Genomic DNA, 21,291 nt, shown 5'->3' with positions numbered 1-21,291 from the left:
ACGCCACCGAGTCACTGGGTCAGGAGCTGCTGAGTTCTGAGAGATCCTGGCCACGTGGCTGAGCTATGAGTGCTGCAGAGTCCTTGGCAGCTTGGAGCACATGAGCACTGTCTGAAACCCTGGTTTCTTTGGAACATTCTTTTCCGTTGCATTCCATCAAGCAAAATGATTAACCAAATTCTTTTTTTTTTATTAAAAAACAAAACAAAACATAACATAACATTATAAGCCTGGTGGTAGTGACACACACCTTTAATCCCAGCACTCAGGAGGCAGAGGCAGGTGGATTTTGGTGAGTTTGAGGCCAGACTGGCCTACAGAATAAGTCTAGGAGAGCAGGAGCTACACACAGAGAAACTGCATATTTTTTTTAGTGTTGTATGCATGTAGGCACAAGTGTACAGTGGTACACGTGTGGAAGTTAGCAGACAAGTAATGAGGATTGCTTCCCTTCTTCCTCCGTGTCGTCTTAGGCATCAAAGTCAGTTAAGGCGTGGTGGCAAGTGCCTTTACGGACAGAGCCATCTCATTGGCCCAGGTTTATTCTTCCTATGACTTTTGGACTCTGGCACAGCTGGCCTGTGTGTGTAGCCCAGTGTTCTCAGATGGCTGCAAACTTGTGATCCTCCTGCTTCTGCCTCCCAAGTCCTGGGATTATTGGCGTGTCTCACCACACCTGGCTTAGGCAGTGCTGAACACTGAACCCGGAGTCTGTGCTGCTAGGCACGGACTCTACAACTGAGCTACACCCCAGCCATAGTGTTTCTTTCTGAGGGCTAGGTAGAGGCTGAATGCTGGCAGCAAACCCCAGCTAGCCACCCTGACTGGCACATCACTTGTGGCGTTTTAAGCTTCAGCTCAGTGTGTTGGTGCCTGGTCCATGTAGTTCAGTCATCAAATCACTTGGCATGCACGTTTTCTTTCAGCGGGGAGTGAAATGCCTTGTGGCTGTGGACACGCACGTGTACATGTTGGGAGTGGAACCTTGGGCCTTTCCATGCTAGGTGGTGCTCTACCACTGAGCTATGTTTCCTGCTGTTTTTTTGTTCTGTGACCAGGTCTCACTCTAGCCCAGGCAGAGTTGCCAGTCTCCTGCCTTGAGCCCACAAGTATGGTGACAGGTGTGCGCTCCGTGTCTAGCTTCCCTTCTCTCCTTTGTATGTATGGATATGTGCACATGAGCACAGATGGGGGCCACAGGTTAGGTCCCCCTGGAGCTGGAGTTAACAGGTGGTTGTGTGCCACCTGAGGTGGGAACTGAGCTTGGGTCCCCTGCTAGAGCAGTGTGTGGCTTTCACAGTTGCTCCCTCTCCCTTGTTTTGTCCTGCTGTGTAGTCTTGGCGGATCTTGCTGTCCACACGCTTCTGCCTCCCACATGCCCCCTCAGCTTCCTTTGCTGTCTGTGAGGCACGTGTGGCATGTCAGGTGGTTGGGTTCCCCTGAACCTGCCTCCCTTTTCCTTTGTCTCCTGTCTTCTCCCGTTCCTTCCTTCCTTCCTTCTCTCCAAGGAGAAAAGCTTTCCTTGATGGAGGACAGAGAGGGAGGGCCATGTTACACAGTGAGAGAGCGTTGGTTCTCTGCGGTCATACAGCATTTCTAAGTGGAAACAGCCTCAGTGTATAAAAGACAGAATGCATAAACCTACAGGGAGGGTTGGCCAGTTGTTTGAATGGCAGGAGATTCGAGCACTTTCTGTCGCTGTTAAAGCAAACAAGTGAGTTTAGTAAGAATACATACCTTGGCTAAAAAAAATTTTTTTTTTCAATTTTGAGACAGTGTCTCACTATGTAGCCCAGGCTAGGCTTGAACTTAGGGAAGTCCTGATTTAACTCCCTTAATGCTAGGTGTGAGCCATGTGCCTGACTTTTTCTTTTCTTTTTTAATGTTTTTGTTTGTTTTGGTTTTTCGAGACAGAGTTTCTCTGTGTAGCCTTGGCTGTCCTGGACTCCCTTTGTAGACCAGGCTGGCCTCGAACTCACAGAGATCCGTCTGCCTCTGCCTCCCGAGTGCTGGGATTAAAGGCGTGCGCCACCACGCCCAGCTCACTTTTTAAATTAGTTTACAAAGTAGTAGGTTTCCATATGACTTTATATCATATCCTTAGTTTTGGCTTATCTTCCCCCACACCCTCTCCCTCCCTGTCTACACTCTCACCACCCTTCTTAACCCTTTGTGCCCTCATTATTTACCCCCCCAAGTTATGTCACATGTGTTCTCTCACCCCTCCCATGGCTTCTTAACCTCTAAAGTTTATTTTAAAACTTTAAATGGTGGCGCACACCTTTAATCCCAGCACTCAGGAGGCAGAGACAGGTGGATCACTGAGAGTTCAAGGCCAGCCTGGTCTACAAATCGAGTCCAGGACAGCCAAGGCTACACAGAGAGACCCTGTCTCAAAAAACCAAACCAAACCAAAAAAAAAACAACAACAAAAAAAAAACCAAAACTGAAGAGCTCAGATAAACGCACATAATGGGGCTCAGTCATAGAAGGCACAAAACACCCTTGTTTGCCATGACACGGATGAGCCCTGCAAACATGCTGTGTAAAAGAAGCCAGATGTGAAACGCCACAGGCAGGGCTTAGGGGGAAATGTCCGGAAGAGAGTGAAAATCTAGACCAACGCTATTCAAGTGGTCGGGGCCTGGGAAGTAAAGTGGCTGCTGGCGGCCGTGCTGTCTGTACAGATGATAGACGCGCACTAACTGGACAGGAGTGGTGGCTGCGCAGGCTCCTGAGCACGCCGAGCACCACAGAGCCGTACAGTTTCAAAGCAAATGTTACACAGTACAAGCCACACCTCAAATTTAAAAAAGCGAAACAAGCTAGATTGCCTGATGAAGCACGCATGCTATTTGTGCCTTAGAAGTTGCAGGGCTGCTGGGCTCTGTGAAGTGGGACAGAGACAGAGACAGTGGGTGTAGGGAAAGGGTGCTAGTCAAACATTCCATTTCTAGCCGGGCATGGTGGCGCACGCCTTTAATCCCAGCACTCGGGAGGCAGAGGCAGGTGGATCTCTGTGAGTTTGAGGCCAGCCTGGCCTACAAAGCAAGTCCAGGACAGCCAAGGCGACACAGAGAAACCCTGTCTCAAAAAACAAAAACAAACAAACAAACAAACAAAAAACAAAAATCCATTTCGGTAGGATGATTATCTTCTGAGGATCGAAGCACAGAGTACTTAGCTAATATTCTGTTGATTACATTAAATTTGCTAAGGGGGTAGATTCCATTAAAAGAAACTCTGAGAAGTGACAGATACGTCCATTAGTTTGGTCATGACCATTTCACACACACAGCACTCCATGTGTGCACCCAGGTGTAGTGGCTCACACCTATAATCCCAGTACATGGGAGGTAAGGAAGGTAGACATCCAAGAGTTCAAAGCTAGCCTGGGGTGCTCGGGGAATCCAGGCCAGCCTACACTAGAATGAGCCACTGTCTCAAAATAAACAAAGCAAACCCCAAACAATGTATGTGTAAAATGTACAATTTTTTTCCTTTTTCTTCTGAGACAAGGTCTCTCTGTGTAAACTTGGCTGTCCTGGACTAGCTTTGTAGACCAGGCTGGCCTCGAACTCACAGCGACCCACCTGCTTCTGCCTCCCACGTGCTAGGATTAAAGATGTGCGCTACCACACCCAGCAAAATGTACAATTTTTATTTGCCTCAAAAAGTCTGGAAACTTTGTTTTGCTTTGTTTTTCGAGACAGGGTTTTCTCTGTGTGTAGGACAGCCAGTGCTGTCCTAGAACTCGCTTTGTAGACCAGGCTAGCCTCAAACTCACAGAGATCCACCTGCCTCTGCCTCCCAAGGGCTGGGATCAAAGCCATGCACCACCACACCTGCTGGCTCAGCTTTTTGACTATTAGGCTTCTGTTAACCTCTGGGTAAGCACTTTGTGCAGGCATGTGCCTTTACGTTTCCTTGGTTTATGAGTGGAGTTGGTGACAACTGTTTATTTATTTTTTTTAAGATCTTTATTTATGTATACAGTGCTCTGCCTGCATGTACACTTGCACACCAGAAGAGGGCACCAGATCTAATTATAGATGGTTGTGAGCTACCATGTGGTTGCTGGGAATTGAACTCAGGACCTTTGGAAGAGCATACAGTGCTCTTAACGTCTGAGTCATCTCTCCAGCCCCAACTGTTTAATTTTTAAGATAGTTAAATGTATTTATTATGAATTGTGTGTGTGCACGTATGTGTGCTATGTAGGGCACAGGTGCCACAGCACATGTATGGTGGGCAGGGAACAGCTTGCAGGAGTGGATTCCCTTCCTTTACCTCCATGGTTCTGGGGCTTGAACTTAGGCGGTTGACTTGGCTTTACCCACTGAGCCCTCTAGCCCTGTTGGCTTTGTGAACAGCCAGGCTGTTCTCTGTTGTCCTGGAGGCTGCACTGTTGACATTGCAGCAGCAGTGTGTGTGTATGTGTGCGCACACACACACAAATATATAAATACGGCCTGTTACCTTTTTTATTGTAGTGGCATTTCTTTGTGGTAATTTTTTTTTGTTTGTTTGTTTGGTTTGTTTTGAGAGGTCTTGCTATATATAGCCTTGGTTGACCTAAAACTCATTATGTAGAGCAGGCTGGCCTTGAAGACAAAGAGCTCAGGCTGCCTCTGCCTCCTGTGTGTGTGGTTTTGGTTTGCACTCCTTAAAGGCCATGACTTGAACATCTTCTCATGTCGGTTTTGGCTACGGCCATATCTCCTTTGAGAGCTATAACTCATATCGTTTGTTTTACAGTTAGGGTATTAGCTCTTACTGTTGGTTAGTGTGGCTAAGCTGCCTGAGCTTGTGAGACAGAAAGCCCAGCCCTCCTCCTGAGTCCTGCAGGGCTGTTTATCTCCTCTTGGTTGCTTTGACTACTGCATGCTTTGTTTCTCCCACTGACTGGCTCTTGTGCCGTCTGTGCCTTAAAACTTTTGTGTTTTTTCATAAAGTTACCATTTGGTTACTGACTGCAGAAAACGTCCCCAGTGCCTGGGAAGCTCAGCACTAGCTGCAGCTCATCCTGTCGATGCTAGCCTGTGATTTTCTGACCAGTCACCAGTTGCAGTGCAGAGGAGAGCTAACTCAACCGTCTCTGCCTGTGGAGCAGGGATTGCTCTACGGGCGAGCAGGTTTCCCCAGCTGAGGCACCCCAGTCTTGTTGCTCTCCCAAGACTCTGCCAATTTCTAGACCTGTACAAACCAGTATGTTCCTGTGACATGCAGCCATTGCCCCAGTCCTGCTGGATGCCCTGACGGACCCATCCAGGAAGACCCAGAAGTGCCTGCAGACCCTGCTGGACACCAAGTTTGTTCACTTCATTGATGCCCCGTCCCTGGCGCTCATCATGCCTATTGTCCAGAGAGCCTTCCAGGACCGCTCTACAGACACGCGGAAGATGGCGGCACAGATTATTGGCAACATGTACTCCCTGACTGACCAGAAGGTAGTAGCCCTTCCAGCTTATGTGCAAAGTCCCAGTCTACAGCAGACTTGGAGGGATGTGGCCAATATCTCTGCTTTTGTTTTCAGGGAATCCTGGGACATCTAGGGTGGGAGGTGGAAGTCTGGCATCTCCCAGAGCACAGAGTTCAAGGACTTACTGAGTCCTGTCTCCATGGGCTTCTGCTGTGGACTGGGCAGAGGACGGGCTGCTTCCTCCAGACCTTTCCGGCATGTTTACACCACTGCAATTTTCTCTCATTGGAGCATTCTTTGAGGGAGCATGTGCTTCTGTCAGCCTCTTAGGAGAATTACATGTAGTTGGGGAGATTTGCTTTAACTGTTCCAGGAATGTGTACTGGTGACTTCACCATCCATCACAGCTCTGAGATAAAGTGAGGTTGTTTCTATTTCAGATAATTTAGGAAATTAAAGAAGATGAAAAAAAAAATATATATATCTCATATGCCTGTAGTTTCTTTACTCAGGAAACGGAGGCAGGAAGATTATAAAATCCCAGGGGCTAGAGAAATGGCTTAGCACAGTGGTTTTCAGCCCATAGGTCACAACCCCTTTGGGGGTCTCAGATGACCCTTTCACAGGGGTCACATACCACAAGTCCTGCATGTCATATTTACATTATGATTTGTAACAGTAGCAAAATTACAGTTATGAAGTAGCAATGAAATGTAATTTTATGGTTGGGGTCATCACAACATGAGGAACTGTATTAAGGGGCCTCAGTGTTAGGGAGCTTGGGAACCACTGACTTAGCAGCTAGGACCCTGGTTCTAACCTGACCCGGATTCAATCCCAACACCACATGGCAGCTCACCAAACACCCTGCTCCAGTTCCAGGGGCATCAGTGCTCTCTGCTCTGCTGCACAGATGCACAGATGCACACAGGGAAGACATGTAGACATAAAACAGCTCATTCTTGTTCTTCCAGACAGGGTCTCTCAGTGTAGCCCTGACTCACAGGGACCCACCTCCCTCTCCTTCTGAGTGCTGGGACTAAGTCATGCACCACCACCACCAGCTGGCTACTTTTTTATTTTTAAAGTTGAGATTGGTGTGCATTACATGGAAGACCCTCTCTCAGGAAGAGTATCCGAAAACAGGTTCTTCTGCCATTGGTCTCCTCCAGCATAAGAGCAGTGACTGTTGTTGATTTCACACTGTCGAGGTGTGATGGCACATGCTTTTTTTTTTTTTAAAGATTTACTATTTATTATTATGTATACAGAGCTCTGCCTGCATGTACATCTGCAGGCCAGAGGAGGGTATCAGATCACATTATAGATGGTTGTGAGCCACCATGTGGTTGCTAGGAATTGAACTCATGACCTCTGGAAGAACAGTCAGTGCTCTTAACCGCTGAGCCATCTCTCCAGCCCGGCACATGCTTTTACAGCCAGCACTCAGGAGCCAGAGGTAGGGGGCTGCCATAGTTCAAGACCAGCCTGGTCTACACAACAAGTTCTAGCCAGCTAGGGCTACAAAGCAGGACCCTTTCCTGAGGCGGGGGCACAGAGAGGAGAGGAGAGGGAGAGGGGGAGAGAGAAGAGAGGGAGAGGGAGAGAGAGAGAGAGAGAGAGAGAGAGAGAGAGAGAGAGAGAGAGAGAGAGATAGCGTGATTACACTCATGAACATTATTTAAGTTATAAGTTTATACCCCAAACTGGTAATTTAGTAGTGTATATATATATATATCCCAACAAGTGTATGTGCCATAATTTACATAAATTATTTGTCATATAGTATCCTGTGGTAGGGGACTGTTTTTGTTCTTACCTGTTTTAAGAGCTATTGTAAGCCAGACATAATGGTACATGTCTCTAATCCCAGCACTCTGGGTTCATAGCCAGCTTCGTCTACAGAGTGCATTCCAAGCCAGCCAGAGCTACATAGTGTGAGATTTAGTGTAGTGTGTGAATGCACAGCTGCTTGCATATGAAGGCCAGAGGCCAATTTGAATGAGTAGGTTCTCTCCTTCTACCATGTGTGTCCTGGGGATGAAACTCAGGTTATCAGTTTTTTATTTTTAAATGATTTATTACTTTTATGTGTATGGGTGTTTTGCCTGCCTACCTGTCTTTGTGAAGGTATTAAATCAGTTGGAGCTGGATTACAGACAGGCTCAACCACTGAGCCATCTCTCCAGCCCTTTCTTTTTTAAAAGATTTACTTATTTATTCTGTATACAGTATTATGTATATAGTGTTTCACCTGCGTGTAACTCCTGCATGCTAGAAGAGGGCATCAGATCTCATCATAGATGGTTGTGAGCCATCATGTGGTTGCTGGGAATTGAACTCAGGACCTCTGAAAGAGCAGCCAGTGCTCTTAACCTCTGAGCCATCTTTCCAGCCCTCCAGGTTATCAGTCTTGGCAGCAAGCACCTTCACTCACTGAGCCACCTTGTTGGCCCCATAAGGCATATTCTATTTTGAAGATTATTCCTTAAATCTGAATACTACATCATAAGACAAGCATTTTAAGGTAAAGAAAGAAAAGACGATAGTGAAATTCTGACCACAGAGTGCCAGAAGTAATGTCCTGAGGAATCTGCCTCTGCCTCTGCCTCAGTCCCATGTTGTTGCAGGACTTGGCCCCTTACCTGCCCAGTGTAACACCTGGCCTGAAAGCCTCACTCTTGGACCCTGTTCCTGAGGTGAGTATGGGCATAGCCCAGTGTTTGGAAATTACCCCCAAGCCATGTGTGTGTCTTTCAGGCAAGGGGAAGAAGGCCCGGGTCCTCCCTGCTTCTGTGTGGCGCCCCTGAGGTCATCTCCTCTCCATCTCTGTTCTTGCTCACGTGACAGGTGCGCACAGTATCTGCAAAGGCTCTTGGGGCCATGGTGAAGGGTATGGGGGAGTCGTGCTTTGAGGACTTGCTGCCATGGCTGATGGAGACTCTGACATATGAGCAGAGCTCTGTGGATCGCTCAGGTGCTGCCCAAGGTGAGACCAGAACAAGCCCAGGTCTGACAGGGAATGCTCTTGAGGGGCTTTCAGGTCCAGCGGGTTAACTCCATTCCTGTCCTTCAGGGTTGGCCGAGGTGATGGCTGGCTTAGGAGTAGAGAAGTTGGAGAAATTGATGCCAGAAATTGTGGCTACCGCCAGCAAAGTGGACATTGCACCTCATGTCCGAGATGGCTACATCATGATGTTCAACTATCTGCCCATCACCTTTGGGGACAAGTTTACACCTTATGTGGGGCCCATCATCCCTTGCATCCTTAAAGTAGGTACCAGTGACAGCGCTGAGGAGGGAGGGGGTGGGGTGGGGGGTTGTCCTGCTCCTCAGTGAGCCCCAATTACTGTGGCTGATCACCCTCTGCGTGTACAGGCTCTGGCTGATGAGAATGAGTTTGTGCGTGACACGGCCCTACGTGCAGGCCAGCGAGTCATCTCTATGTATGCCGAGACAGCCATCGCTCTGCTACTGCCGCAGCTGGAGCAAGGCCTCTTTGATGACCTCTGGAGAATACGGTGAGATGGGGACCACAGGGACCAGTGGCCCCAGCTTTGACTCTGGGGCTCTAGTTGAGCAGCTCATGTGGCTGAGAGCTCTTAGCTTTCCCTGCACTCTTGTTTCCTATAGCAGAGTTGGGTTCCCTCCCCTGGTGTGTATGTGTCACCATGCATGGGTCACATGTATTTACTTATGTGCAAAATTGTTTATCAGCATGTATATCTCTGCACCATGTGTGTGCCTGAAGCCCAAAGAGATCCGAAGACAACATTGGATCCCCTGGACCCAGAGGGTTGTAAACCACCCTGTGGATGCTGGGAACTGAACCTGGGTCCTCTACAACAGCAGCCAGCACGCTTAATCACTCAGCCATCTTTGAAGCCCCCGTACCTACTTTAAAATAAGTTTATTTATTGGGTGGTGGCACACACCTTTAATCCAAGCCCTCGGGAGGATGAGGCAGGTGGATCTCTGAGTTTCAGGCCAGCCTGGTCTACAAATCCTGTTCTAGGCTACACAGAGGGCTACACAGAGAAACCTTGTATCAAAAAGAAAGAAAGAAAGTTAAGAAAAGGAAAACATTTCCTGAGGCTATGTGGAGACAAAGATGTCTTTAAGCCTCCGTGGCTTCAGTATAGTAGGAGCCACACCCTAACAGCCCCTGAGGCTCCGTGACTCTGCTCTTGACCCCAGGTTCAGCTCTGTTCAACTCCTTGGGGACCTCCTGTTCCACATCTCTGGGGTCACTGGGAAAATGACCACAGAGACAGCTTCTGAGGATGACAACTTTGGAACTGCACAGTCTAACAAGGTGAGGACTGACATTGGCTTCTTTCCTGTGATTACGGGTGTGCAAGCCCTGGTGCCATGCTTCGGAGGCCTCACCACGGTACTCTCTGTCTGCTTCTGTGGGTCACAGGCGATCATCACGGCCCTGGGCGTTGACCGTCGGAACCGGGTCCTGGCAGGGCTCTACATGGGCCGCTCCGACACCCAGCTGGTGGTGAGGCAGGCGTCCCTGCACGTGTGGAAGATTGTTGTTTCCAACACCCCCCGCACCCTGCGCGAGATCCTGCCCACACTCTTTGGCCTCCTGCTGGGCTTCCTGGCTAGCACATGTGCAGACAAGAGAACGGTGAGTTTGCTGGGCCTGGCCGCATCCCATCCCCAGGGTCCTCTTGTCAGAGCCGGGGGGTGGGGGGGTGGGGAGCTGGGTCTGCAGAGCTTGAGGGAAACACAGGCATCTCCTGTGTAGCGGGACCATTTAGTTAAGTTAGTCAGTCATCCAGTAAATATTTACTGTGCCACACTGGGCCTAGTGTCTGCGGACACAGTGGGGAAGAAAAGAAGCCTTCCTCTTCATTCTTGTTACTGAGATGCAAGGGCTGAGCAGCTGCTTCTCAGAAGTGGTGTTTGAAGATGGACAGTTGGTAGGCACTGGCCAGCTGGAGAGCTGGGGGACAGAACAGAGCTGTTGCAGGTGGAATCTGCCTTAGATGCTTAGGAGTGCCAGGGAAAGGCCATTGCAGCTGGAGCGAGACATCAGGGAGGAGCCAGGCGGGGAGAGAGGCAGGGATGGGGGGCTAGGAGGGCGTGGCCAGTCTGGACTGATAACCCACCCAGCCTGTCCCCTTGGTGGCCTTGGTAAGAAATTGTGTAGTTAGCTCTAAAAGAAGGGTTTATGTGAGGACTCAGAGACAGATCTTTCTCCTTAAATCATTTGTTACAAATTTATCTCCTTTTGAGCAAATGTGCCAGGGTAGGTGTTCAGAGAGCCCGGAGGTTTGGCCTTTCCCTGTAGTCTGTGATGTATTTCATGCTTATGTGTGATGCTGACACTTGCCTTGTGCTACGCTTGTATGTAAGCCTGGCCTAGTTTTGTGTGTTTATATAAGTATTTATGATTTTTGTGTAGGCTAATCTCACGGCCCTCCTCCTCAGCATGGGCCACCACGCCTGGTCTCCTCCACACTGTTCTGGAGATAGGGTTGTGGTTTATTTATTTTTTGTCTTATTTTTAAGTTATGTGTAAGTGGTACATCTTTATGTGAGTATATGCACGTGAGTGTAGGTGCCCACAGGAATCAGGTGAGGGTCTTTGGTCCCTGGAGCTAGAGTTACAGGCAGTGGTAAGCCACCGATGTGGGGGCTGGATACCAAACGAAGGTCTTCTGGGAGAACAGTGAGTGCTTGCAACCATCTGCCCAGCACACTTTTTGCCCAGCACATTTTGTTTTGTTCTCTTTAGTTTTGGTTTAGACAGAATCTCTGTCTCAGGCTGGCCTTGAACTCATGGCAGTCCTCCTGCTGTAGCCTTGCACACACTGGAGTTACAGGCATGGGCATGGTGGTAGCAGCAGCTTTGTTTTCAGCATCCCCTGGGAAGGTAGTGGCTCAGGTGAAGCCCGTTCGCCTCAGAGCCTCCTGGAGTGGCAGTCCGGGCACCTGGGTTTGCAGTCACTGGCTGTGCTGCTGACTCCCTCTCTGCTAACAGATTGCGGCAAGAACGCTGGGTGATCTTGTCCGGAAGCTGGGGGAGAAAATTCTCCCTGAGATCATCCCCATCCTGGAGGAAGGACTAAGGTCCCCGAAGAGCGATGAGAGGCAGGGCGTGTGCATCGGGCTGAGTGAGATCATGAAGTCCACCAGCCGGGACGCTGTGAGTACCTCGACAGGGCCCTTGCCGCTCTCGCAGCTGGGGTGACGGTGGCGCGCTCCAGGGAGGGATTCCTGGGCCATCAGGTGTTCTCTCTGCCTTTCCTCACCTCAGCTTCTCATGGGCAGAGTTAGCAGAACCATCACAGGGGGCGTCTGTTCAGCTAAGTTGGAGCCTGTAGCCGGCATCGCCTTGCTTGGCTCTGCACGGGTCCAGCCATGCTGTGTGTTCTAGGTGCTGTATTTCTCGGAGTCCCTTGTGCCCACGGCAAGGAAGGCTTTGTGTGACCCCCTAGAGGAGGTCCGCGAGGCGGCAGCCAAGACCTTTGAGCAGCTGCACTCCACCATCGGCCACCAGGCTTTGGAGGACATCCTCCCGTTCCTACTGAAGCAGCTGGTGAGTGGGTCTCCCACCCCCCCAGTGTGGCCTTTACTGTGTGTGCAGCAGTGGCGCACAGCGGGAGGCTGTTGAGGCGGCAGGCGTTTGGGCTCTGCAGGGGACTGGGTCCACAGGATCTGGTGTAGCTTTGTGCCTGCCCTTGAACAGTAAGTAAATGTGGGAAACAAGGAGGTGAGTGGAGGAGGCAGCTGACAGCAGGAGCCGCTCCTCAGCGTCGTCCCTGTGTTCCTCTGCAGGATGATGATGCGGTGTCAGACTTTGCCCTGGACGGTCTAAAGCAGGTTATGGCCGTTAAGAGCCGTGTGGTGCTGCCCTACCTGGTGCCCAAGGTACGTCTCCAGGACGCCACACACCCAGTGCTGGGGCCTCCTGTGCATGCAGTGTTGGGTCTGGCAAGGTGGATGTGCTGAGCTCAGATGCTCCCTTGTCTTTCAAGATGGATGAGAGCAGGCCCTTCGGTCAGAGTGGGGGAGGGGCTCCCTTGGTCATCCTCCGAGGCCCCAGGCTGAGGCTGGCACTGAGGAGCTGCAGTCTTCACCCGGGTGGTCTCGTTGCTGTTCCCTCAGTTGACGACGCCGCCTGTCAATGCCCGGGTGCTGGCTTTCCTTTCATCTGTGGCTGGTGACGCTCTGACCCGTCACCTTGGTGTGATCCTCCCGGCAGTCATGTTAGCCCTGAAGGAGAAGCTTGGGACGGCAGACGAGCAGCTGGTAAGGGTAACGAGGTCACTCCTGCAGCTCTTGAGTGGCCATTACAGCCACCCTGCTCGCTTGGAGACTCTGTGCTCAGCACACGTGTCCCTGTGGTTTTTCAGGAGATGGCCAATTGTCAGGCTGTGATCCTCTCGGTGGAGGATGACACCGGGCACCGGATCATCATTGAGGACCTCTTGGAAGCCACTCGAAGCCCTGAGGTGGGCATGAGGCAGGCTGCTGCAGTCATCCTCAACATATACTGCTCCCGCTCCAAGGCCGACTACAGCAGCCACCTTCGGAGCCTGGTCTCCGGGCTGATCCGCCTCTTCAACGACACCAACCCAGTGGTTCTGGAGGAGAGCTGGGACGCTCTCAACGCCATCACCAAGGTGAGGGCCTCTGACCCTAGAGCTGTCCTGTGGCTGCCTGCCCAGTGTGGTCAAGCAGTGTTCCCACCTCAGTTGTCAAGTGTTCGGGTTTCAGGTTTGTGCCACTGTGGAGGCTTACAACCCCAGGTGTTTGTGAGAACAGGTTCAGCCGTGAGGTTTCCATCCCCACTACTCAGCTTCAGCCTTGGTGCAGTGGCCAGTCAGTCCTTCTCTCCCTGCTCTCCTGTTCCTGAGAGATGGCTGTGCCTCACTGATGCTTTTCCCAACTCTCGCAGAAGCTGGATGCTGCTAACCAGCTGGCCCTGATCGAAGAACTACACAAGGAAATCCGGTTCGTGGGCAACGAGAGCAAAGGCGAGCATGTGCCAGGCTTCTGTCTTCCAAAGAAGGTGAGCCAAGCCCGGTGACACAGGTGCTGGGGATCACCCCAGGTGTGCAGCAGCGTGTCAGCCCGTGTGCCAGGGCACCTTCCAGACAGCGTGCTGCCCTGTGGCGGCCTCTAGCGGACTGGGTTCACGATGCCCTTTGTTTAAGCTATGAAGCAATCTTAGCCAGTGCCAGTGGGTCAGGGGTGGCAGCCGTACAAGTTTCCTGTTATCAGCCTGTTCGTTCAGTCCTTTGCCCTCCAGTCAAGTCACACCCTCTTGGCAGTGACTGATTCAGCCACTCTATTAACTTCTGTGGAAACATGTAGTCCTGGGCGTTTGCACTAGACTCTGAGCTCTGGTTCTCTTGTCAGGGAGTGACCTCCATCCTTCCAGTGTTGCGGGAAGGAGTCCTCACTGGCAGTCCTGAGCAGAAGGAGGAAGCAGCTAAGGCCTTGGGTTTGGTGATCCGCCTGACATCCGCTGATGCTCTGCGGCCCTCTGTGGTCAGCATCACTGGGCCTCTGATCCGCATCCTTGGGGACCGGTTTAGCTGGAATGTGAAGGCAGCTCTGCTGGAGACGCTCAGCCTCTTGCTGGCCAAGGTGAGTGAGTCAGGAGCTTTAGGATTCCACTTAGAGCCTGGAGAATAAATCTGTTTGCAGGAGACCAGCATGCAGTGCCCTGTGGGAGCGGAGGGAGTTGGACGGTGACACTGCTGGCGTGTTCAAGTCCTGCTGTAGCTCTGCGACCGTGTAGCCGTGAGCCTGTTCCTCGCCTGTGCAGCTCCTCGTGCCGCTGCTCTGCCATGGATGAGCTAAAGGCTGGTGTGGCCAGGGCTGTGGCAGGGCCGCTGTGTGACAACAGATGCTAAAGCCTAGCCGTTTTCAACCTGGAGCTCACGACCGTGTTGGAGAGCTGTTGAGCGGCCCTTTCACAGGGTCGAATGTCAGACATCCTGCATATCAGATACTTACAATCATAACAGCAGCAAAATTACAGTCATGAAGTAGCAATAAAAGCAGTTTTATGGTTGGGGTCACCACACCGTGAGGAGCGGTATTAAAGGGGCGCAGCGTCAGGAAGGTGGAGAGCTGCTCGCTGCTCTAGAAGGATGAGGCTAAGCAGGCTTCCCTGCGTGGGCTTGGATCTTGTGTTTGAGCTGTCTGTCCTGTGTGAGCTGTCTGTCCTGGCTGTGTGAGCTTGCCAAGCTCCTGGTGGTTTTGATGGTGTGTTCAAGGTCAGTATACATGACCTTGACGTCTGCCACAGTCACGGCGTTTCTCCCACAGGTTGGGATTGCCCTGAAGCCCTTCCTGCCCCAGCTTCAGACCACTTTTACCAAAGCCCTGCAGGACTCAAACCGGGGTGTACGCCTGAAGGCCGCTGATGCATTAGGGAAACTCATTTCCATCCACATCAAGGTGGACCCCCTTTTTACAGAGCTACTCAATGGAATTCGTGTGATAGAGGACTCGGGTATAAGGTAGTGTTGTCTCACAGGCGCTGTTGCTAGGCGGGTCTGAGCAGGTGGAAGGCAGTAGTCGGGGGAGCCTGTGGCTAATGCCGTGCATTTCTTCTGTAGGGACACCATGTTGCAGGCCCTGAGGTTTGTGATTCAAGGTGCAGGCTCCAAAGTGGATGCTGCCATCCGGAAGAACATTGTCTCACTCCTGCTAAGCATGCTGGGACACGATGAGGTATGGCTGTAGGTCAGTGGCTGCGCTGGGAGTTGCGTTGCTCCTCCTCTTTAGTTGTTTTCCCCACACCGTGTGGTGACTTTGGTTCAGCTATCAATGGGGCGGGAGCAACACTGCCCTCAAGTTACTCCAGGACCTACCGTGTTCTCTCAGCCTGGGAGGGCCAGGCAGTGTTATTGGTGCTGATTTCTGGGGCTCAGGTTTTGTTGTCTTCACCATGCTGGGGCAAACCAGGGTCTTACGTATGCTAACACGAGTTTCCCACTGAGCCCAGCCCAGCCTAATTAGTCTGTTTTGTGGTTGAAGGAAGCAGCTAGGTCACCTGACCTTTCACCCGTCCTTTGGCTTCAGTCACTTTCCATTTCAGTCCTTAGAAAACAGGTGGCTTTGGGAGCTGTGCTGTAGCAGCGCTGTGCTGCAGGCCCTGGCTTTGTGGTTTGGGGTGAATGCTGCCTGCCACTTGGAGAAACCTATGTTCATGGGAGAGTCTCAGCACTTTAGAGGCTCACCCATGGCTGCACCTGGGACTCTAGTTGTGTTTATTTCCGCTAGTCCTACCCGTTCTGGAAGCATTGTTAAGTTCCCGATGGGAACTCAGTGGAAGCCTTGGGTTTTGCACTGTGATGAGTCTATGGGAGACTTTCCTGTCTTCCCTTCCACAGGCAGCCTTCTGCTACGGCAGCTTGTTTATTTGTAGAGCTGATCTCAGGAGAGAAAGAGGGTGAGTGAGCAAGTGTGTGTGTTGTGGAGTTGTGGCTGCACTCACCTGTGCAGGCCCCTGTGTTCAGGAAGGTCCTCCCTTTTGGGGGGTGGGGTGTGAGACATGGCTTCTTAATGCCCTGGTTATCCTGGAATTCACTGTGTAGACCAGGCTGGCCTCGAATGCACAGAGATCCGCCTGCCTCTGCCTCCCGAGTGCTGGGATTACAGGCGTGCGCCACCACCCAGCTGGCCAGTGATCTATTGGGTTTCCTGTCTGCCTCACGGCTTTAGTGGGTACTGGGGATCTGCACTCAGATCTTTGTGCTTGCACATCAAGTGTTTTACCCACGGAGCCATCTTTGGTTTTGTGATACGGGTTTTCTGGGTAGCCAAGGCAAGTCTCCAGCTTGTGATCCTCCTGCCTCAGTCTCTCTTAGTGTTGGAGGTGTGAGCTGACAAGCCTGGCTTCTGTGGCTTCGTACTCTCTCTGTGCACATCCATGGTGGGTGCTGTGCCGCTGTGCCTACGGCTCCCTCGTGAGCACATGGAGGAGAGTGCCTGGTTGCTGTGGTCACAGTCTTCCAGAGTTCCTGCAGGACCATGCTCAGAGTGCAAGCAAGGGGTGGTGTTTAGACAAGTTTGCATTTTCCACAGCAGAACTTGAACTAGGCCCACGATGCTGACAGCCTATTCTCAGAGCTTATACTGAGGTTGAAGGCGACAGTCAAGAATCAGCTGGCTTTGGCTTTGCGGTCACTGAGTCTATACTTGTTTGGTAGGTTGGTCAGGGTCACTATTGTAATAAAAACCATGACCAAGCTGGGTGGTGGTGGCGCACACCTTTAATCCCAGCACTTGGGAGGCAGCGGCAGGTGGATTGCTGTGAGTTCGAGGCCAGCCTGGTCTACAAAGTGAGTCCAGGACAGCCAGGGCTACATAGAGAAACCCTGTCTCAAAAACCGCCCCCACCCAAAACAAAAACAAAAACAAAAAACAAAAAACCCCATGACCAAAGCAAGATGGGGAGCAAAGTGTTTATTCAGCTCACACTTCCACATCATTGTCCATCACTGAGGGAAGTCAGGACAGGAACTCAAGCAGGGCAGGAACCTGGAGGCAGGAGCTGGTGCAGAGGCCATGGAGGGTGCTGCTCACTGGCTTGCTCCCCATGGCTTGCTCAGCCTGCTTTCTTATAGAACCCAGGACCGCCAGCCCAGGGATGGCCCCACCCACAATGGTCTGGGCCCTCCCCCATCAATCACTAAGAAAATGCTCCACAGGCTTGCCTACAGCCTGATCTTATGGAGGTGTTTTCTCTATTGAGATTCTGTCCTCTCAGATGACTCTAGATTGTGTCAAGTTTACATAGCTAGCCAGCTCATTTGAAGGGGCACAGTCAAAGTGGGACTTACTAACAAAACAGCATTTACTTAGAAGCACCTCTCTTTATATTTGGAGTAAGCCGGCCATGGGGCAACTAAGGAGCCTTTTGTGTATCTGCCCTTGGTTTTGAGAGAGAACACTGCTCCTAGGGTGCTGTGGGTGTGGCTCAGTGGGAGAGCACCTGTTACCCATGTGTAAGATCATGGGCACCATCTCTGGCCCTGCCTCTCTCGCCTATAGGAAGTGTGTGTGTGTGGTGTGGTGACACCCCTATTCATCTTGTCTCTGTTGCCCAGTGGCGCCAGCTTGACTGCACAGCAGAGAGCAGCAGGTCACCTGGACATGGGCTTGTGGGGAAGAGTTGAGCGCTGTTGTGGCTGTCTGCAGACGCCTGCGGGACGGTCTCTCTCCCTGCCACACTCCCTACCACGCCCCTCTCTCTCTCTTTCTCTATGTCAGGACAATACTCGGATCTCCTCGGCTGGGTGCCTTGGGGAGCTGTGTGCCTTTCTGACTGAAGAGGAGCTCAACACTGTCCTTCAGCAGTGCTTGCTGGGTAGGTGGCTACACAGGCCAGGGGAAACACCTTGTACACGTGTCTCCCTCCTCCCTGAAGGTCTTGGAGGCTCTGGACTACCGTTGCTCGTAGGTGTCCAGCTGCAGGAGCTGCCACAGAAGCAGAGCTTTCCCCGCCCCTAGTCTGCACCCTGGTCTTAGTAGGGGGACAAGCCCCTGGATTTGAGGATGGGGATGTGTTGTAAAGTCAAGCTCACCCAGTTGTGTCCTTCTGCCCAGCTGACGTATCTGGCATTGACTGGATGGTTCGGCACGGCCGGAGCCTGGCGCTGTCTGTGGCTGTGCACGTGGCTCCCAGCAGACTCTGTGCAGGCAGATACAGCAATGAGGTTCAGGACATGATCCTCAGCAATGCCGTGGCAGACAGGGTAAGGCTCAGTCCCATCTTCCCTGACCCTCCATCGCCATTTCTTGCCAGCTCTGTAGAGGGTGTGTGTAGCTGGTGCTCAGAGCCTGGGCTCTGCTGAGGCAGCTGACTTGTTAGGTGCTCGGTGAGGAGGCCTTCAGCGGAGGCTTGGGTTAGAGGAAGCCCATAGCCTCGCTTGCTCAGGAGGGTGCTGATCTTGCTCCTGGGAACCATTGGCTTTGTCCTGTCCTGCCACCTGGCAGGTGTCTAAGTGAGAGCTGTTGGTGAGCTAATCTGGGATCAGATGGGTGGTGAGGCCTGTGGTCCTGCGGGAGGATGGATGCCTGGTCCTGCTCTGCAGCTCTTGCTGTTCTTCACAGATCCCCATTGCTGTGAGTGGGATTCGGGGCATGGGCTTCCTCATGAAGTATCACATTGAGACAGGAGGTGGACAGTTGCCACCCAGACTCTCCAGCCTGCTCATTAAGGTGAGTGGGGACAAGCTCGGAGGAGTTGGAGTGTCCCCAGGACCATAGCTCACCAGAGAGATCTCCATGGATGGTCTGCAGGAGCTCCCTGAACCCCTGGAATTTTTGGCAGAGTGTTTCTGTGTGCAGCTTTCTTGGTGTCTGGTCAGGTTCCTAGATCTGGGACTACAAATCCAGCAAAGAACCACCTTTTCAAGTGTTCTTTGTAGGCACCTGATTTTGTAAAAATCAGAACAAAACTGGTTGAAGAATACTGTTTTTGTAGCAGTAAGAGAGGAAGGTGTGTGCAGCCTGGAGGTCAGGAGACACCTCCGTGAGTTGGCTCTGCCCGCACGTGGGCCCCGGGAGTCCAGTCATGTAGTCAGCCATGCTTGACAGCAGTTGTTTTACCAGCTGAGCGTCTCCCTGGTCCCCGAGTCACGGTGCTTGCTGTGTAGCTCTAACTGGCCCAGTCTACAGGCTCAAGGAGACCTGCCTCTGCCTCCATGTGCTGGGATTCAAGGCGCGCACCTCCATGCCAGGGCTTGAGTTGGACTCTTTTAATCTCCTCGCCTGTCTTCCTCAGCTGGCAAGGCATTTACCATGTGACTGTTGTGTGGGCCCCAGGCTCTCATAAGGATAGCTAGGGAGCCTGATGTGGTGGCACATGCTGTAATTCCAGCACTTGGAGTCAGAGGACGGAGGATTGTGAATTTATGGCTATCCTGGGCTACAAAGTGAGTAAGAGAAAGAAGTAGGTGAGTGAGTCAGGTAATTGGACATGACAGCAGGGTGCTCCCTGCCCAACAGGCCCCTTCCCCTGCATTAGTGTGCACAGAGGTCAGAGCCAGACTCAGCAGTCAGGAGGACGGGAGCATGCTGGGAGCCCTGTCCCTGTGCCAGCCCCTGGCCGAGTACAGGGCTGCTCTGTTGCCCACTGAGCAGCAATGTTCCAGAGGAGCTGCCCTGCTCTCCAGATGCCTAGTCGCACCCGTGAGAGCTTAGGAGGGTCCGCCTAGGTGGACGCTGGGACCGTCAACCCACACACACTGTTCACTCAGCACTCCTTTACGGGGAGCATGCTGGGCTTGCCTCTGAAGGAGCGGAGACGAGCAAGGCCGCAAGCTGCCCGAGCCTGTTGGACAAAGGCCTGGAGTAGCTAGAACTGAAGGACAAGAAGGAGCCGTTTGAGTGAGGATCCAGGGCGGAAAGGCGCACGGCCTGTGTGAGGAAGTGAGAGCTGTGTGACACTGCGAAGGAAGACATCCTATCACCTGCCAAGGGAGGGAACCTTGTCACACCGTTACTTTTAAGTAGGGAGCAGTGGGTCTAGTGTCTGCTGGGGACAGTGTCCACCCTGGAAATCTGGGCTTTTCTGAGACGTGAACTGGTTGGGTCCTTCTGCGTTCCTCTCACAGTGTCTGCAGAACCCATCCAGTGACATCAGGCTGGTTGCTGAGAAGATGATCTGGTGGGCAAACAGAGACCCGCAGCCTCCCCTGGAGCCCCAGGCCATCAAGCCCGTCCTCAAGGCTCTTCTTGACAACACCAAGGACAAGAACACCGTAGTGAGGGCCTACAGCGACCAGGCTATTGTGAACCTGCTAAAGATGAGGCAGGGCGAGGAGCTGTTTCAGGTGGGAGCCCGGCCTGCTGTGCCAGCACCATACACCGCAGGCGTCAGTCCTGCTGCTCTGTTCTCTGTATCACACTGTACATTAGTTCCAGGGTGGGTGGAGGCTCAGGCGCCTGACTTGTTTCAGCTCCAAATCAACTCCCAATGGAACCAGGCACAGGCCAGAAACCCAGGCGGGGCTGCCTCATCTGAGCCTCCGGCCCCTCCCTCAGCAGCCCATGTTCCCTAGCTTAGGGAAGGCACGAGGAGGTATTTCCCCCATTGTCTCTGATCCATCTGAAGCCCTTATGTTGCCAGATCCCAGCCCAGAGGCTCTTGGGCTCAGCTTGGCACCCATCCCGAAGCTGCGCTCTGACCGTCCTCTGACCGTCTTTCCACAGTCACTCTCCAAGATCCTGGATGTGGCCAGCTTGGAGGCACTGAACGAATGCACCCGAAGATCGCTGAGGAAGCTGGCCAGCCAGGCCGACTCCATGGAGCAGGTAGACGACACCATCCTGACGTGACAGGCCAGGTCCACTGCAGCAGCTCCGCTCCACATCTCTGTTCACTGTTTTCATTTTTGAAAATACGTTTATTCCAAGGGGGAGCTCAGGAGATGGCATTCCCAGAAAGTATTTTAGTATATCAGCTGACCAGAGCCAAAGCCTTAAATCAAACCCACACACAACTGAAATTGCCTCCTCCGTCTCTTGCCCTTATCTTTGGAGAAGAGAAAGCAGCAGGCGCAGAAACCTCATCGATGGCAGCTAGCCCCGCCCCTGCCCCTCCGCTCAGCCAGGAGGGCTAGCTCAGGCTCCTCTCTGTGCTGAGCGCCTGGGTGCTGCCACGGTCTGCCCGATGCTGCATCTGACTTTTGTGCAGCTTGATGCACCTGACCTGTGTGTAGAAGGTGATTCACAGTCTCCTCAGTTCCAGGTCTTGGGTGCAGGTCATTTGAAGGAGGACGGTTAATAAAGGCTTTGATTTCATCTTGAAAGAAGCAGTTTTTGTCGTTGTGTTTTGAGACATGATCTCTCTGACTATGTAGTTCGTGCTGGCCTTGAATTCA

The 21,291-nt window shown here is 52.1% G+C and overlaps 1 protein-coding gene across 1 annotated transcript in view; it reads left to right on the top strand.

Annotated features, from left to right (window-relative positions):
- Gcn1 (GCN1 activator of EIF2AK4) overlaps positions 1 to 21,021 on the top strand; it is a 59,143-nt gene extending 38,122 nt beyond the window's left edge. The window contains exons 38-58 of the mRNA XM_051161667.1: positions 5,230 to 5,450; positions 8,053 to 8,121; positions 8,273 to 8,411; positions 8,499 to 8,695; positions 8,801 to 8,943; positions 9,620 to 9,737; positions 9,846 to 10,061; positions 11,421 to 11,585; positions 11,817 to 11,978; positions 12,218 to 12,310; positions 12,548 to 12,691; positions 12,796 to 13,065; positions 13,341 to 13,454; positions 13,805 to 14,035; positions 14,723 to 14,916; positions 15,016 to 15,130; positions 17,675 to 17,771; positions 18,011 to 18,159; positions 18,518 to 18,625; positions 20,023 to 20,241; positions 20,621 to 21,021. Of these exons, the coding sequence (XP_051017624.1) occupies positions 5,230 to 5,450; positions 8,053 to 8,121; positions 8,273 to 8,411; positions 8,499 to 8,695; positions 8,801 to 8,943; positions 9,620 to 9,737; positions 9,846 to 10,061; positions 11,421 to 11,585; positions 11,817 to 11,978; positions 12,218 to 12,310; positions 12,548 to 12,691; positions 12,796 to 13,065; positions 13,341 to 13,454; positions 13,805 to 14,035; positions 14,723 to 14,916; positions 15,016 to 15,130; positions 17,675 to 17,771; positions 18,011 to 18,159; positions 18,518 to 18,625; positions 20,023 to 20,241; positions 20,621 to 20,746 (3,290 nt within the window). The 3' untranslated portion in view covers positions 20,747 to 21,021. The remainder of the gene's footprint in view (positions 1 to 5,229; positions 5,451 to 8,052; positions 8,122 to 8,272; positions 8,412 to 8,498; positions 8,696 to 8,800; positions 8,944 to 9,619; positions 9,738 to 9,845; positions 10,062 to 11,420; positions 11,586 to 11,816; positions 11,979 to 12,217; positions 12,311 to 12,547; positions 12,692 to 12,795; positions 13,066 to 13,340; positions 13,455 to 13,804; positions 14,036 to 14,722; positions 14,917 to 15,015; positions 15,131 to 17,674; positions 17,772 to 18,010; positions 18,160 to 18,517; positions 18,626 to 20,022; positions 20,242 to 20,620) is intronic.
- The last annotated feature ends 270 nt before the right edge of the window (positions 21,022 to 21,291 follow it).

This window comes from Acomys russatus, chromosome 19, assembly GCF_903995435.1.
Source record: "Acomys russatus chromosome 19, mAcoRus1.1, whole genome shotgun sequence".
NCBI classification, from domain to species: domain Eukaryota; kingdom Metazoa; phylum Chordata; class Mammalia; order Rodentia; family Muridae; genus Acomys; species Acomys russatus.
The sequence above is the reverse complement of the archived record's forward strand: the minus strand, read 5'-3'. Positions and strand labels throughout refer to the sequence as shown.